Source organism: Nicotiana sylvestris, chromosome 12, assembly GCF_000393655.2.
Source record: "Nicotiana sylvestris chromosome 12, ASM39365v2, whole genome shotgun sequence".
Lineage (NCBI taxonomy): Eukaryota > Viridiplantae > Streptophyta > Magnoliopsida > Solanales > Solanaceae > Nicotiana > Nicotiana sylvestris.
This window is the reverse complement of record NC_091068.1, coordinates 42,126,465-42,145,272: the sequence shown is the minus strand read 5'-3', so window position 1 is coordinate 42,145,272 and position 18,808 is coordinate 42,126,465. Positions and strand designations below refer to the sequence as shown.

At 37.2% G+C, this 18,808-nt stretch overlaps 1 protein-coding gene across 1 annotated transcript; it reads right to left on the bottom strand.

Annotated features, from left to right (window-relative positions):
- Positions 1-4,125: 4,125 nt before the first annotated feature.
- Positions 4,126-17,823, bottom strand: LOC104235778 (probable transcription factor PosF21). The gene is made up of 5 exons (XM_070165283.1): positions 17,606-17,823; positions 16,509-17,382; positions 12,878-13,010; positions 12,530-12,614; positions 4,126-4,778 (listed from the first exon to the last, which is right to left on the bottom strand). The coding sequence occupies exons 2-5, from the start codon at positions 17,159-17,161 to the stop codon at positions 4,441-4,443; spliced, it is 1,209 nt and encodes a 402-aa protein (XP_070021384.1). The 5' UTR covers positions 17,162-17,382; positions 17,606-17,823; the 3' UTR covers positions 4,126-4,440.
- Positions 17,824-18,808: the final 985 nt, after the last annotated feature.

Here is an 18,808-nt window from a genome sequence, read left to right as displayed (position 1 = left end):
AATTTGATAGCTATGAGCTAATTGTCTTGCTGTGAAAGTTCGTATAAAGATTTGTAATAACATTAGCTCATTATCTCATTAGTTTAATCAATAATAATTGTCGAAGTAGGGAATATGGTATGAATGTTGGTCATTATTTAAATTTTGTTGTTGGTTAAGTAAGAAGTGATGTAGAAAGTGCCAAGATAACTATAGTAGTGATATTTATGGTGATGTTGATAAGATAATAGATGTGTGTATAAAAGTGGGCGAAAGGCGATATGATGTAGCTTATTACAATACGTTATGAATACGATATACAGTTAAGTTGCATGTAAGGTAATTTTATTGAATTAACTTGTATAATAATTCGGCCATTATAGCTCGATGTCTATCTACCTTCATAAAACAAATTAACCAAGTAATTAGGCCTATTAGATTAAAAGCAAGCATATAAGAATGAAAAGAGATGTATAAGCATAAATTGCCACACTTCATACCAATGATAATTAAAAGTAGAATTTGCATTAAGTAAATAATGAAAATTCTCGGAAAATATTTCCTTCCTTTATGAATCATTTATTTTCAGTTCCATATGCAATTTATTATTTGGCATATATATATATATGTCATATTTGTTTAAAAATAGTATTAATCATATTTTTATTCCGTTCTTTGAATTTGAGTAGTCTTGGATAAACATGTTATATGCGGAAATTATAATCAATGGGTAACATTTAATAAATTATTTTTTTTCAAAAATTAAGGATATCTTAGAGGAAAATTTCTCATAATATAATAAACATTTTATGGAAAAATCCGTAATATCATTCCAAATATGTCGCGCGATTAGGGATACGTTCGCGTACCCTGATTATATTTTTAAAAGTAAAAATTCGGATTATGCGTACGCGCAATTTCGAACAATATTTAATAAAAGGATTTTTCCAAAGGCGTTAAATCAATTTCATAAAAAAACGAGATGTACGGTTCATTATTCAAGAAAAACAAATATTTTTGATTCAACACAATCTCGGAAAAATGATTGTTGTATATATTATCAAAAGTTATTGTGTACACGTACGCGTGACACAATTCCGCATTTTTAAATTTATAACACGAATATACGTACGCGTAATTCGATTCAAAGAAGGGTCCTTAATCACAATAAGTAAAAGCGGTAGAAAAATCACGTAACAAAAAGTATTTAATAAAAATCAAGATAATTAAGCCAATAATAAAAACAGTTAAGCGACCGTGCTAGAACCACGGAATTCGGAAATGTCTAACACCTTCTTCCGGATTAACAGAATTCCTTACTCAGGATTTCTGGTTCGCAGAATAATAAACAGAGTCATATTCTCCTCGATTCAGGGATTGAAATTGGTGACTTGGGACGCCTTAAAATTCCCAAGTGGCGACTCTAAAATAAACAAACAAATCCCGTTTCGACTGTCCTTTAATTGGAGAAAACTCCCCACGCGCCCCGCGGGCGCGGCAAAAAGGAGGTGCGACACACATCACCATATATACACACACTAGAGTCTTCAAACATTATATTATCTACTTCTTCACATGACTCTAATGAATTCTTCTTATTATTGACATCATCAGCAAAAATATGATAAAATGATTGGCTCTCTGCTTTAGCTCCGCAATTTGGCTTGTCAATTCTTTCAGCTTCACACAACTTGTAACTAATTTGTTGGATGTTAAACGCATCAACCTTTGAAATCAAATTATCGTTAAAGTTGTGAATAGCTAAGCCAAACCTGTCAATATCTCGACTCAATTTGTCTTCAAACTAAGTTATTCACCAAACCTTTTAGTAAACGACGTCACCATGCATATTTTTCTAATCGCATATATTCTTCCATAAGCCAACTTTTACTCCCTTGCTCAAACTGGTACTCCTAAGATGCCAAGTCATGACAAGAGAGGCGATTCATGTCAAAAAAGCAATGCAAATATTTACACAAATAAAATTCCAAAAATAAAACTTAGATAGATAAAAAGTAAAAATCTAATCTAGAAAAACATAGTTAATTTTTAAGTCCATGTCAACAATGCCAACAATTTATTGCGGCCAAATGCACGTGCAGGTATACGCAGTCTTCAAGTATAAAATAGTGAGATAGATGTCGTACCCACATAAACTTATAATTTAACCAAATACCAGATTAAACTATCCTAATAATCTAAATAAAAATTAAACCTAAGAGTGGTACCGCTAAACTAATTAAACTAAAAAGAAAATAACTTATGAATTCTAAACAAAAAAGAGCAGTTTTTATGTTATTAGTGTGATGAACTCAATCTAGAGTTATGGGATATCTAATAATACTAGTGTATTCTTCAACTATTTTAACTTCTTATTCTATCTAGTTTACTTGCTGAAATTGTGCATATGGCTAGCATGCTCCCGCAGTACTACTCGCATATTCAAAATATATCAACCATATGTCCCTATAGTATCAAATCTATCAGGAATAAATAAAATACGGCATTCAACTAAGCAAGATGGTTAGGTACATCCCTATTCTAACCGCGAAATTATCTTCCAAGTCACGGGTTCAGAAACATGCTCTACTCAATCCTTTTTACAATATGGAATTCTCTCTTTCGAGTTCAGCTCTTGATTCGTAGATAATGTTCAACTGGTGATCAAACAATCAAATAATAAAGTGCATGATTAAATAAATAAATATGATAACTCAAAAAATTGAAATTAATATTCAAACAATAATAGTCATGAAAGAACCGCAATCCTTAGAATGTGAAGTTTAACTCCACATAGACATGGTAGCCAAACGACCAATCATCCAATGAAACATAAAAATCACCAATCTTGGTGGAAGAAAAGATGAACTTCAAGCTCCACACCATTCCCTGCTCTTCATAGATCCAAAGTTATGTAAAAATCATGTTTAGGGTGTATTTATGGGTGAAATAAACGATTTAGACCAATCCCAACTTATAAAGGAAACTGGGGACCACGTTTGGCATCCGCACAACGCAAGGACCTTGAACGAGCTCACAATTAGCTTTTTCATCTTCTTTTCTTTTTTTCTCGCGCTGGCTCGCGCGATGGTCTTCAGTTCACTGCTTTGAATGAGACTGACTCCTCCGGCTTGTCCCTCTCTCTAGCGACGTTCGGCTTTGGACGAGAAGCCTTCAGCTCTTCCTTCTTGGTTCTTCGCGTCCCGTTTCGCTCTAAATCAACCGCTTTTGACCCACTTTCGTGCAAACATGTGCCTACATATAAGAAACACGAAATGAGCATAAATCATTCATATAATCATTGAATCTACATCAAATCACACAATACATGGGACACAACACAAGCATACTCAAAAACATGTACTTTTTGCTAATTATAAGTACAATTTCCTCAAATTCATGTTGAATTAAACATAAAGAACAACAGTAATAATATTTAAATCATTTATAAATTTTATTAATGTAATTATTACATTGTACAGAGCGGCAATTGCTCTCATGCGGTCCAGAGACGAAGCACCTTTGGTCATGAACAACAAAAACCAATGATCACACATTGAAAACTTGCCATTAAGCACACCAATATTGCCTGAGAAAGAAAAAGTGCAAAGAACGCTTTTTGCCTTTAGTCGAAATTATTTATATTCGGTAGCCGTAAAAGTGTATAAAATTTGTATTTTTTTATATATAATATACAGGAATGCGCGTGTATGTGTGTATATATATATTATTTTTTTTATTTAATTATTATTTTGAGAGCAGTTATACAGCGTCATTTTCTCAAAGAAAAACAATAAACCACTACTGTTGTTCTGCTTTTTTTTTCCTATTATTTTCTTCTTTTTAAATTTTGGTGGAAAGAAACTCAATACTGCTCTTCTTCAAGTTGCAGCTAGATCAAGATAAGGCTTGAAAGGTCGTGTAGTTTTCAGAATGCTAATTATATCTTTCCACGTTTGTCATGTCAATGGCATCATGACTTAAAATGGAAAACAAGGCAAAAAGCTACGGAAAAGATACTTGCATCAAACTCGTTATCCCTACTCATTTGAGGACCTGACCAGCATTCTCAGTAGCCAAGTTTAGTGCGGTGCCCATGCCGGCGCTTGCCGAAAGGAAAATCGCATTGGCACTTAGTATCAGAGATACCACCAAAACACGTTGACTCCATTGCTGAACAGATGATACACTGAAAGCACAGTAGGTGCTTAGTGTTTAAGTACAAATGAGCTAAGCCTAAAGATACAGGTTATATGAACAAGTCCATGTCAAATACGACATGCAAAATGAATGCAGCTTCGCAATTTCAACTACAATTTCACCAAGACCCTAGGGAGCAGTATAACGTCGGAGATAGCTAATGAAAGCTAATCAAAACAAAGCTGAGCAATATGACATCATGAAGGCTCGAACATGCACTAAATCTTCATTGCCTGGTCCGGCCATGTCTGTCTGCACTTTTTAATCCATTCCGTTATCAGAAGCATGGTCATTTTGAGCAGATGAACTTGAACTTCTCAATTTTATATCTCCAGCTTGCTGCAATTGTTGTTCCTGCTGTTGCTGCTGGTGGAGCTGATGGTGCTGAAACTGGTGTTGCTGCTTGTGAGAATGTATCTGGAGCTGTTGAAGCTGTTGTGCCGTCAATAACGCATGTATTGCATGGTTGTTAGAGTAAAATTGCTGATTGCCTCCATTATTGGAGGCTGGAAAGTTCATCATAGGTCCAGCATTTGCTAAGCCTTGGCCAGTTAGCACTTTGAGATGTTGTATTTCCTCCTTAAGTGCATCATTCAATGCTACATACATGCAGAAAAAACAAAGAGAACAATGTTCAAAAAAAAAATTGCTTAAATATTTTAGGTCATGCATTCAAGAACCCAATAAGCACTACAGGGAAATCATAGACCAAGGAACACCATTTCACATAGAAAGTCTGCACAGAAGCACTTAACCACTAAGTTAGTCAGGTGGAACCTCCTAATCAGTTGTAGCAACGAGGTATTTAACACATCTATCTCTATGCCTTCGGGTTTCCACAGTTGTGAATTGTCAGCGTTGTACAAGACTAGGATGCAGTTTGACAAGAAAAATGAAGAGGTAAAAGTAAATCAGACACAACAGGAGCTGGAGAACATGTTGACCAATTAATGCACGACAACAGAAGTAGCAGAGGGTGCATATATTTGCTCCTTTGCTACAGGAGGTAACTGATTTCTGGCACACTAATTATGCTAATTTAGGCATTTACTTGGTGATGCCCAACATTGTTAAAGCTCTGTCAAACTGCTGGACTTTGATTGGACTGGTAAGAGATTGCAAAAGTCACACTAAACCTTGAATTCAGTGCTGACTTTCCTTCCCAATGATCTTTAAAACTTAAGTAATATGCTTAATCCCGTGGAAAATAATTCAGTTTAATCCCGTGAGATGCGGCATGTATTCATGTCCTCTTCTTATATGTAAAGGCCCATTAATGGGCTAAAAGATAGCGGCCATATTGCGTTATCTTTCTGACTTGGTCTATTTCTTTGAATCCACTAGGTGAAGAAAAATTTCTCTCTGAATTATAAGGTTGCATCCCACAACCTGAAAACAATTATTTACCAAAGTTAGCCTTCTTTTCTTATGTGATGCACTCTCCTTTCTAAGGTGATTTTAATTTGGGACTGGCATTCTAGAATAGGAAAGTGCGGCACCGCCTTAGAATTACTTGTTTAGGATATTATCTTACTTAGAAATGTATGCCTATTCAAATTTTAAAAGTAACTAATACCAATTAACAGAATAGGACCTAATATACTGGCGCCTATCAAGGAGAATAAAATATATATTTTCTGAATAATCAATAATACTATAATGACAGTGCTTGGCTAGACAAACAAAAGTTTTGAAAGTTCAAATATCTGAAATAACCAGCACAAATTAAAAGAAAGTGAAATATCAAGCTTTCTCAAGACATTTACTTTTTAGCTCTCAGGCACACTCCCCGAGGAGCCTGAGTACAAGAATTTTTAGCTTTCCATGAACACCATTAGACAGCCCTCGAAATTCCGACCACTCCACTGAAATTTTTCCGACGAAGCAGCCTCCACGCGCCGCCACGCGCGGCACTTTCCGGCGACCCTTCCCCACGCGCCGGGCGCGTGAGCCAATTTTCGGCAGCTTTTCGAAAAAAAAATTTGGACAGCTTCCTGTACTGCTAATTCCGACCAGATCGGTACAATTTTTTCAGATTTCCGACGACTTTTATTTTTCCGGGAGCGGGAAACCACTGTTTTAGCCCAAATTTCAGTTTCTTTTACCTCAACAGCTCAACTGTGATGACCATCAAATACTCCTTATAATTTCCATAACCTGAACAGCTGGGTTGTACAATATGGGAGACAACCGGATTTATTTCAACGCAGGATTCAAATCTTTTGACATCACCAGATGGAATTCCAACAAAGAGGTATGGTTCGAATGGGTGGAGAGAAGCCGCAGCATGATGAGACGTTCATCCATGGCAGAAAGGTAATGGAATGGATTTGTTTTGTACTTAAAGAAGTGTCGAAAGATCAAATGAATTTAGTGAAGCGATGGAAGTACAAGGAACATATGACATAACATTTCTGTACCAGGAAATTCAACATTCATGGAAGATACAAGAGCATTCTGTCACTGAAGGGAGAAGGGAGGTCTGTTATTATAATTCCAGAGTTAGCCTTGAATGCAGGTTGGAAAGACATAGCAGCTAAGATAGAAAGATTCATACATCAGACCCCCAAAATGAATCTCACAGCCCCACCTAGAATCATTGTGGACAACTACCTTTATGTCAAAGCAATCAAGGAGAGTAAATGGCAATCCAATACCCTTCGAGAGGCAAAGGTCAGCATAAACAATGGAGATATCTCTGTTGTGGAACCGACAGGTAGCGAGGATTCTGGTTTACTAAAAAGATGCATTGTCGGGTTTTTTTGGGAAAGAAATCAATGAGAGACCCACTTTAGCAGACATAAGGCGATGGGCTAGTGCGTCATGGAACAAAGCATATGGAGTAAACATGTATGAAATGACATGTAACATGTTTCTTTTTGAATTTCCAAACAGATTCATGGCGGAGCAGATTATGCAAGGAGAATGGAGTTGGAAAAAGTTCAAGCTTCATCTGGAATGGTGGAGTCATACTGCTGGATGCATTCCAAACTCACAAATCGAGGAAACATGTTGGATTAGAGCCATGGGGATTCCTTTACATCTATGGTCACAAAAGATCTTCAAAGAAATAGGAGATCTCTGTGGGGGATGGATAGCTACTGAAGAAGAAACTGATCTCAAAAATCATCTTAAGTGGGCAAGAATTAAAATTGTTGGTGATGGCAGAAAGACTCCCAATGAGGTTGGGATTGAAAGAGACGGTATCAAATTTTTCATCCCAATCTGGGCTGAAAGACAGACAAGATATGAGCTGAAGATGCAAGAAAACGAACAATGTTTTGAAATAGAGAGATATTTGAACAATCAAGTGGGGTGCACCATATTGCAAAACACTGATAAAGGAAAGGCAAGCGTGCAACTTACACAAGGTTCGAGTTCGATGAATCAGAGCAGTAAAGTGACAAACAATGAGCTGAAATCCTATGACTCCGACTTGGCTGCACAAGTCATTTTTAATGATCTATCGTGTGAGTTTTCTGGTGATATTAGGCTGAAGCCTTGTATTGAGGAAATGGGAGGACCTTCTTACCTGGGGGCAAAAGAGTCCACTCCAGGGGATCCAATCCCCAATGAAAACCTTGAAAGTATGCCAAAGGCAACACTTAACAGTTGCAGTCAGCCAGAAGGTGGAGCAGAGATAGCAAGACTGGAACAGAAGACAGGGGAGCAGAGCATAAACACAAATATGGGGGAAGATCAAGTTGGAAGTGCTTTGGAACAACTAAAGCACCTTAGCTCTATCCAAGATTGGGAAATCGAGGAGGTGAATCCTATAGCAGTTCAGCAACACAATCCATTAATCAACACAATCCATTAATGGATAAAGACATAGATGCAACACTATGGGTCCATCAAAATATGATCAAATTGGGGAAAATGTTTGGAGTAGATTTTCAAGGCCATGAAGAAGAAGCATTGGAGTTGTTAATGCAAATTGACAGTTGCAGACAGGTTAGAAGGGTGGAGACAGAGTTGGAGGCGAAGAAACAAAGATTCAAAGGATCACTGGAATTAAAAGGTTTAACTTTGTTTGATGTCAAATTCAAGAGTGACGGGAAAAGGAGTAGGGGAAGAGATCTATCAATCATTTCAATATGAAGATCAAAGTAATTTCCTGGAATATAAGGGGATTAAACGACAAGAAGAAAAGGGAGATCATAAAAAGTCAAGTGCAGAACTGGAGGGCAGACATTATATGCATGCAAGAGACAAAAGTGGAGGGGGATATTAAGGAAATAGTCAGTCAAATATGGGGTGGTAGATGGGTGAGGTATGCAAGATTAGAAGCTAGCGGCACGAGAGGGGGGATTTTGTTATTATGGGATTGCAGAGTATGGAAAGGGGAGGTGTTACAGATTGGTGCATACACTTTGACTTGCAAGTTCGAGGCTCTTTTACAGAATTTTCAATGTCACATAACAGGAGTGTATGCCCTTGAGGGGATTGATGGAAGGTCCTTGGGCTGTTTGTGGCGATTTTAACGTTACAAGGTACCCTTTTCAAAAACGGGAATGTTCAAGGAGGTCCAAAGCGATGGTGGAATTCTCGGATTTTATAGAAGATATGGAGTTGATAGATCTACGACTTGAAGGAGGCTACTATACTTGGTTCAAAGGGGACAATCATACATCCGCTTCAAGAATTGATAGATTTCTCATTTCAGAAGAATGGGATGAAAGCTTCAGAAACATCAAGCAAACTATCCAACAAAGGTTGATTTCGGACCATTCACCTGTGGCTCTATATTGTGGTGCGTGGGAACAAGCTAAATCATACTTTAAGTTTGAAAATTGGTGGCTGAATGTGGAAGGTTTTGATGACAGAATTAGAGACTGGTGGACATCTTTTGAATTCTCAGGAAGACCAGATTACATTTTAGCTTGCAAGTTAAAAGCTCTCAAGGGCAAGCTAAAAGAATGGAGCAGAGTTTATGAAGGTAATTTGGGACTGCAAAAAACAAAATTGCTAAGTCAACTAGCAGGTTTTGAGACAACACAACAACTAAGAGCGCTGACAGAGGAGGAATCAGTGAGGAAAGCAACTACTCTAATAGAGATTGAGGAACAACTCAAGAATGAAGAAATTGTATGGGGACAAAAATCAAGAGCTCTGTGGCTCAAAGAAGGGGACAGGAATACAAAATTTTTCCATCGCACTGCAAATGCACACAAGAGAAACAACAACATTGATCAACTAATGATTCGACATGAAGTAGTCGAGGATCCAGACAGAATAGAGATTGAGATAACTGAATTCTACAAGGAGTTATACAAAGAACCTGAAGAGTGGAGACCAACGGTCAATTTCGAAAATAGCTCAAGAATTTCTGAATCGGAAAGGGATGTTTTACAGAGTAACTTTGAGGAACAAGAAGTTTTGACCTGTCTGAAGATGTGTGCAAGTGACAAGGCCCCAGGTCCGATGGATACACAATGGGTTTTTTCAGAAAGTGTTGGGACATTTTGAAGGAAGACATCATGGCGGCCTTCAACAACTTCCATTCTCAGGAGATGTTTGAGAAAAGCTTCAATGCAACATATATAGCTTTGATTCCAAAGAAGACAGGTGCGAAAGAATTGAGAGATTTCAGACCGATCAGTCTGATAGGGAGCTTCTACAAATTGCTCTCAAAAGTCTTAACCGAAAGACTTAAGAGGGTGGTAGGGAAAATTGTCGATGCTCAACAAATGGCTTTCATCAAAGGAAGACAAATAATAGATGCAGTGTTGATTGCCAACGAAGCTGTGGATTCAAGAATAAAAAAGAAGGAACCTGGAATCTTATGCAAATTAGATATTGAGAAGGCCTATGATCATGTAAATTGGAGCTTCCTACTCAGAATGTTAGAACTAATGGGTTTTCGGCAGAAATGGAATAGATGGATGAAATTTTGCATATCTACTGTAAAATTCTCCATTCTCATAAATGGATCTCCCAAAGGTTTTTTCCATTCACACAGAGGTCTAAGACAAGATGATCCTTTATCTCCCTTTCTATTCATTATAGCCATGGAAGGATTGAACAACATGATCAAAACGGCTAAAGTCAGTGGATGGGTTAAAGGTTTTGAGGTAAACAGGAGTGGGGCAAACAATCTAGAGATCACACATCTCCAATATGCTGATGATACTCTAGTCTTCTGTGATGCCGAAAAGGACCAACTTAGATTCCTAAGAATCATTTTGGTCTTATTTGAGGGAGTCTCAGGATTACACATCAACTGGAGAAAGAGCAATATTTTTCCCATTAATGAAGTTAACAACATGGAGCAACTGACACAGATATTGGGAGGAGAAGTTGGGTCCCTACCAACTGTTTACCTTGGGATGCCTCTTGGTGCAAGATCCAAATCAAAAGAAATCTGGAATTCAGTCATAGAAAAGTGTGAGAAGAAGCTGTCAAGATGGAAATCACAATACCTATCATTGGGGGGCAGGCTAGTTCTAATCAACTCAGTATTAGACTCACTTCCTACTTATATGATGTCTTTGTTCCTAATTCCAGCAGGCATTTTACAGAGATTGGACAAACTCCGAAGATCATTCCTTTGGCAAGGTAATAAGGAGAAAAAGGTCTTCCATTTAGTTAAATGGAAGACACTCACAATGGATAAAAAACAAGGTGGTTTAGGAATAAGGAATTTGAAGAATCATAGCAAGGCTCTTAGAATGAAATGGTTATGGAAGTACTCTCAAGAACCCCAATCTTTATGGGGCAAAGTGATCAAAGCAAAGTTTGGTGAGGAAAATAATGGGTGTCAAAAAAAGTCAGAACATCATATGGAGTAAGTGTGTGGAAATCCATCAGAGAACTTTGGCCTATAATGAAGAATCACTCCTCCATAAGAGTGAACAACGGAAGGAACACATCATTCTGGAATGATAATTGGTTAGGAAACGGAAGCTTAAAGGAAAGATACCCCGATATGTTTGGTTTAGCACAAAACCAGCATAAGACAGTAGCTGATATGAGGAGTCATCAAAGATGGGAAATCGCTCTAAGAAGACAGTTGAATGACTGGGAGATAACAAGATTAGCTAACCTTTACAAAGAGCTGGAAGCATTTAAAGGATTACAGGAAGGTTTTGATTCACTTTGGTGGAAGAGGCACAATAGAGGGGTTTACCGGGTGAAGGATGCATATAAGATTTTGAATCATAATAATCAACAGGTGGACCCATGGCCTTGGAAACATATATGGAAAACAAAGATTCCATACAAGGTAGCTTGCTTCACTTGGCTACTAGCAAAGGAGGCGGTATTAACCCAGGATAATCTCATAAAAAGGGGAATTTCTCTGTGCTCAAGATGTTTTCTGTGCGGGGAAAATGCTGAAACTGTCACACATTTGTTTCTACATTGCAAGATTACAGACCAACTATGGAAAATCTTTATTAGTCTTAGGGGTATTTCATAGTCAATGCTATACAGGCTTAAAGATGTCCTTTATAGCTGGGAAGAAGCTGGAGCTGAAGCAACTAGTAGAGATAGATGGAGGACTATCCCGGCTTGTATCTGGTGGACAGTTTGGAGGGAAAGGAACGCTAGATGTTTTGAAGATAGAAGCAATCCAGTGCAGAAGATCAAACTCAATTGTATTCTTCTTTTTTGTTTTTGGTGCAAACAGATTTACATAGAAGATATATTGACAATCATAGACGTACTAGGATCTTGCTAGGTCTCGAATTAGAACATCTACTAATCCTCTTCATGTAAATTTGGTTTTCAGTGCAACCTATGTACTGATGTTTTTAATATATGCAATAGTTACCAATTCAAAAAAAAAATATCTGAAATAACCAAACCTTCAAAACCAAAACATTATATCTAAAAGAATCCACTTTAAATTATCGGCATGCATCCGAACCTCCACAACCTAACTATTAGAATTCGCAGACTTCACTACGAATTATTATCGATATTTTAATTGCAAGAACTGTTCAATATTAGGGTCAACCAGTTTTGGATCCTGCGCTTATGGACAACAAAGATGAAGAGCACTTACGGAACTACTGCATTAGTTTAACCAGAAAAGTCAATCAAACATGCAATGTGAAGCTGAAGAAGTATTTCAACTTTGATTTCACTTAACTTTTTCCTAAAATTAAAGTATACTTGAAAACAAAGCACGCCATAATACTTATCAGATCCAAATAGTAATCCTATTTGAATCAGCATGAATTATCTGAACTATATAGATTCAAAGGGGATGTTGATGAAACGGCACATTTTCCAGCAAAATCAGGAGGCGGGAAGAAAGGGGAGAACTATCTGACATCCGGAGTAAGAGATGAAGAAACTAGTCAGTTTTCTGAGAGAGAAGACGAAGTCATGTTTAGTTTCTTACCATCTTGCAAGTGCACCTGTTGTTCCATTGTCTGCAAGCGCAATTTAAGTTCATTGTTTTCAGCACTCAGACCATTTGTATCTCTCTGTTCCATATGGAAAACAATAGCAGATATATCAAAACCTAGCTTTTTATATGTGCGTATTGCACATTAGAGAAATATAAGAAGTTGAATATGCATTTATATATGTATTTATGTATATACATTCATATGCTATGCATATACAAGACCAAGAAAACAAGGATTTACTTACTTCCATCTCTTCAACCATGTCCATGAAAAGAATGCAATACAAGTTTTAAAAAAAAAAAAAGGAACTGCATAGCTGTGAAAGCTCTGATGTATACCTGCAACAGGGTCAACTGAGCAGACAAAGAAGTCGCTTCTGTTTGCAGAGCTTGCACTCTCCTCTCGAGCTCTGCTATATATCTCATCTTCCTTTCCTTTGATCTGGCAGCTGACTGCCTGTTTGCCCAAATTCTGTATAGTGAAGCACAGACAAGAATGTGAGAATGCAGCAGTAGTAGGACATTTGTTTGAGTATTAAATTTACTTGAATTTTGAACCATGCCAGACAATTTTCAAAATGAGAGTAAGTGTGTGTGTGAGAGAGAGTGAGAGAGAGACTTCAAAGCATTGGACGACTTAAAGCATTAAAAAATACTTCAACAAGCAAACAAAAAAATTTCCCGTTAAACTAAATAGAATTAAGACATCAAATGCAGATGTTTAGAATCCTCAGTCACTTTTAAGAGTTTGTTGGACACCAAATTTGAGACCTTGGGAGGAAGAAGGCATAAGTCAGATGGCGGAGGAAGTTAAGAAAACCAGGATTAATAACTTTTACTACACGCAGTAAAAGGAAAAAACGGATCACCCTGGAAAGGGAGGACACCTTTTTTTCTCGGTAGATAAGGAAAGGATAAATGATCCAGAAGAACAATGGTGTAGTACCTATCTAAAATAGCAATGGTGTAATATTTCATAATACAAGATATTTTGCTTACCACACAAAAAACTTTTCAGAATTTTAAGCCATCCGAACAATCAGCTTTCAGACTAACTTCCAACAATGCAACTTAAAAATGAGCACCAGAGCCACACGTGCCTATATAACTAATATTAAAAGAACACAATGTTATTCGGGAAAGGAATGCATATAACCTAATAGAACTTCCAAATAGCTACAGTTTCCTAACATGCAGTGTTATCAAAGGCAAGCGCAAAAAAAGCTCTAAGGTCTTTTGGGGCTTTAAGCACAAAGCGCAAATAAAGCGTGAGCTTTAATGAAGAAAGGTGCAAATTGAGAAAAATTACAAATGTGTTTGTGTTGTCCAAGACTAATATCTATAAGCATGAATACCAAATACATGGACAAATAAATTGAAGAAACTTTATGATAAAGTGAAATATCAATTGTTTGGTGTCTCCTCTTCAGGATTACACTCATTGGCATGGAAAAGTATGTTTTGGTCCCTTGATGACAACACTAAAGCGCCCGCTAAGCGAGACGAAGCGCTCAATATGTTTTGAGCCTCACTATAGGGCTTAAGCGCGCCTTTGATAACACTGCTAACATGACTTCCGAATAGTCAGTGCCATATTACGCAATATAGAGCACATTCATAACATTTTGAAAGAAAAACAAAGCCTGAGAAACTCATACCCCTCTCTTGACCTCCTTTTATTACTCTATAAACAAGTATTGATATCCAAAAGAAAGCAAGACTGGAGAAATTGAATGTTGAATACAAAGAGTGATAGTTTTCAATTAACCTCAGAAACATCTGAAGTAATTACATACGGGGAAAGGAAACAGACCGAGTTTGTATCCCATCCGCCTCCTTCCCACCCAAATCCAGTGCCCTGTTCCCCCACCATCATAAAAAGGAAGAGCAGGAGACGAGGAAAGAAAAAAGCGCACATTTCCTTTGGCAAACAAGCCAAACATTAAACCAACCCTTAAGAAAATGTCACAACTTAAACTTATGGTGTGTACCGTCTGCTTTGGTCCAACAGAATTCACGAATTTGTCCCTTGGAGATTCGAGCCTAAATGTGGGCATACCGTGTGAACTTGTGCTCTATCTTATATATCACTTCCCTTTTCAAACTGGAGTTTGTCTAAGGTGTCATATGCACCTCTCCTTCAAAAGCTTCCCAACCTATAAGACTGACAGTCCTTTACTTGACCCACTCTCATCAGTTCACCCTCTATTATGGATGTCATATAAATATCCCTTAGCGACTCAGTATCCATTCTGAGGTTTTGTCTCACTATCTTACTGCAAAACAAGCTCTAATGCCATATTTGTCACAACCCAATTATATAAGGTAGCAACATGCATCTAATGGGATGATCCGCCCGGCGAACCATGTATCTCATCCTACTAAAGCAGCTAACAGCACAATTTTCATTTTTTGACAAATAATCCTACTATTTCATAAGTCACTATTTATTGTTACCTAGTTCATGCAATATAAAACTCTAATATAATACTATTTACACTTGGATAACATTGACTCGAAATTCCTCATCTTTGAGAGGCAGAAAATTAGGACAAATCTAACAATGAACCACAGGTTTATTTGTTCTTGATAAATTCTTGAAAGATTCATTAGAGACAAGTGATGAGACCAAGATATATCAACACAAGGACCTAAAGAGCAAGGAACACTGGAGGGAGGACTTCAGATACCCCACTTTCAGAAAATGGCATTGGAAGTCCTCCCTTCAGAAAATTCTAATAGTATTGGCATTGGAAGTCCTCTCTGCTGAAAACAAGTAACTGTAAATATATTCTGAAGGAAGGAATTCCAATGCCATACTTTCAGAATATATTTACTATTACTAGTTTTCAGCTTCAGTATGGCATTGCACGTGGCTATCTAACTCTTGACCCGATAGTTTAAGGAAGATTATCTGTTCAGTGGATCATTAGACTCACTCTTTACTTCTAAAGTTGGTGAACGGTGAACCTCACTTCTTATTCAGAGTGCCTTTATGGGTTATCCAGACTTTCCTTTTTTGACAGTTGTCTGAAATCTGCAGTCATGTTCCATGAGCTTGGTAATGGGTGTATTTCAGTTCGATTTAAGACTGGAGTTGTATATGTTAACTCCATCATAGTACTTTATATCACTCACAAGAGCTAGCTATACTCAAGGTTGTAATGTTAGCTAGTATGAAACACAACATTCGCGTGGTCAATTAGCCCACTAGGTACTATGTCGCGGTCTTATAGAATTGGGTGCTGACGAGAATAATGAAGCATAAATAAAGCAATTTGCACCCCAGCATCTATCTCAAACAAAATTACCGATAGGGGGCTGACAATAGTAGCTTGACATCCTTCCCATCAATGAAGGCCAAGATAAGCTAATATGAAGGGCTTCAAACAACTGTTTTTGGCTTCTTACTTCTTATAGGTAAATCTTGTGAACAGCATGTCTAAATTCAACTGCTAATAGGATTTTTTTTATCTTTCAGCCATTAAAGCGAAAAGTTGACAGAAGAGGCCCTGGGCGAAGACTTTAGAAAGAGTGAAGAGCGAATGCTTCAAAATACTAAAAATCAGAAAAGTTCGAGGAGCAAAGTGATTGGAGGTAATAAACAGTTGAAAACGAAACATCACTAAAATGAACTCACCACCAATAAAACACTAATTAAAGTCAACAAATACAGAAAGTATTCATTTAACAAACTACATTGCAGTATAATAACCAGATCATATCAGGATGTTCACAGCTTTAGCTCCCCCCGCCTCCACCATTTTCAGCTGCCAAATCTCCAACGAGGATTTCATCTCGTGCATGACAAAGTATTATAGAAGCAAATCCAAATGGTTGCTCAAGCTTTGATATTGGTTAAATTGTGAATAATGTCAGAGACAGCAAAAAACAAAGGAGCAACAGATGGAGTTCTTGTGGGATTATACTGGGTCGTTGTTGTTGTTGTTGTTGCAACAGATGGAGTTACCTCTTCGCACGTTTCGGATCAATAAGAGCGAGCTCAGCAAGCTTTGCTGCGGACATGGCTTTCTTAGTCTCAGCTGAAGATGGATCTTCTCCTCCTGACATAAGCATCTCCGGCTTGATTATAGTTGAACCATCCATGGACTGACTATGCTGATGTCTGACTCTTGGCTTTTCACTAACAGCGGCAGTAACATTGTCAGTCCTTGAAGCTGTAAAACCCATCGCTGGAGCTTGCAATGAGCCCGAAGATGACTCACCCACTTGGAATGAAGAAGTAGCAGATGAAGAGTTAAATTTATCCATATCAAGATACATAGAGAGGAAATCCTCCTCAGTCTCATCAGACAAAGACGGTCCATCCAGTCCACCAACAACACCAAGATCACTATCGAAACTTATATCATCAGGAAGTGTAAGAATCTCCGAATGGGCACGTCGATGACCCAAATTCTTAGGTGGGTTATCTGGCATTCGACTAATATCATGACTAAATTGGTTTGCTTTTAGTTCTGAAGCAGGTACAGGCCCTAAAGGAGGTAAATTAGATGATCCAGATGGCTCAGACTTTACACTATAACTACTCCCGGAAGGCAAAAAGAGCGAATAGTTTCCTGATGGAGGCAATAAACCCCCTACACACTTCTCTTTATCCATACTTAATAATCTTGAAACATAATAGCTCCGAATATGCAATCTTGAATACAAATAGCAAGAAACCCTCAAGTTGAAAATTACAACTCACAAGACAGAGCTTGCATTTTTCAACATAACTGAAAGATGGGTATTCAAATATTTACCAAAAAAGTTACTAAAAATTAGCAGAAACCCCTGTAATCCACAATTTTTTCAATAATCATTCTCCTGTAAAATGCACCCTGCAAAATGGAAAATTGTGAAATAAAGATTGGAGTTTTAGAAAGCATAAATGTTAGTACTATTTTGAAAGAATATGCCCTAGAATTCAATGTTTTCAATGGTTTTTCTAGGAATTTTTGCACACGCCAAAAAGAGAGGAACAACAGAAAGGGAAAATGAGCATTTTTAAAACCATAAAAAAAAGGATAAAAATCAGCATAAAGGAAAGGGTAATTTTCTTACACAGTTTCTGGTTTAGCTTTTAAGATAAGATCTCCAGAAAAGGGAAATAAACAAACGGAATCCACAGCAGCTGTTGAAATGGCGCGTGTGTGGGAGAGAGAGAGCTCGGAAAAACTTCGGGGAGACGATATATAAGGCAGGGTATTCTGAGGGAGACAGAGAGTGTGTATGTGCCCGTCGTGACGAGGAGGAAGTGTGTAAAAATTAGAAGTATTAGTTTGATTGATTAAACTTTTAGAATGTAATTCTCGAGAATCTTGGTGTCTAGTCTAGAATTAAAAGTGTGTGCAACATACCAAATATATATTTAGATTCCTAAAATGCTTATTAAATGGAAAAGTGCTCCCGAATGCCGATCATAATTTTTTTATTTTCAAAGACAAGATCTTTAATTAAAAGTGGCGGGATTATATATACCTCATCATAATTCTTACATGCTAATTACTATGTAATCTTAGTTTAATTTATCAATCAATCACGGTATTTAACATGGTTTAGTATATTCCCTCTTTCACTTTTACTTGTTTACAATGATCTTTGCACTACCCTTAATAAATAATAAATGAAGTACATATTTTATCATAATACTCATAATAATTATAGCATTTTAAAAAGATTTGAAAAATAATTTAAAAAATGAGTAGTTAATGATAAGTGTAGAATAGGAAAAAAAGTATTTTTTTTCTCTTGATTTGCTAAAATAAATAAGTAAAAATAAAAATATATTTTTAATATAATACACAAGTAAAAGCAAACGGAATATTAATATATACCTAGTCAAAGACAAGCGTTTTACTTCCTAAGGGCAAGTTGCCCAGCCGATACACATTCCCCATAGGAAGCTGGATTGTGACACAAATAACTAACAATTGTATGGGTTAAAATCTGATCATAGGATGGTTGTTCTTAAAGGGAACGACAAGGGGTCACCCAAGTCGTAATCACGCCCATGTGGCATGATAGCAAAGAGCATCTCGGTCACTGCCGGGGTCAAACCGTCGGAAAACTTATATTGCAGAACAAGCGTAATGTTTGAGCGAGCGATGAAGAAAATTGCTAATATATATAGGGGAGCTGAGCCAAGAGAAATGGGGGATGATTCTACGATAGAGTCAATAAGGACAATCTCTTCGTCACCCACAGTTTCTTCTCTTCTCCTTCCTTACTTCCATGATCATGGTGCAAATATGTCTTAGATGTAAG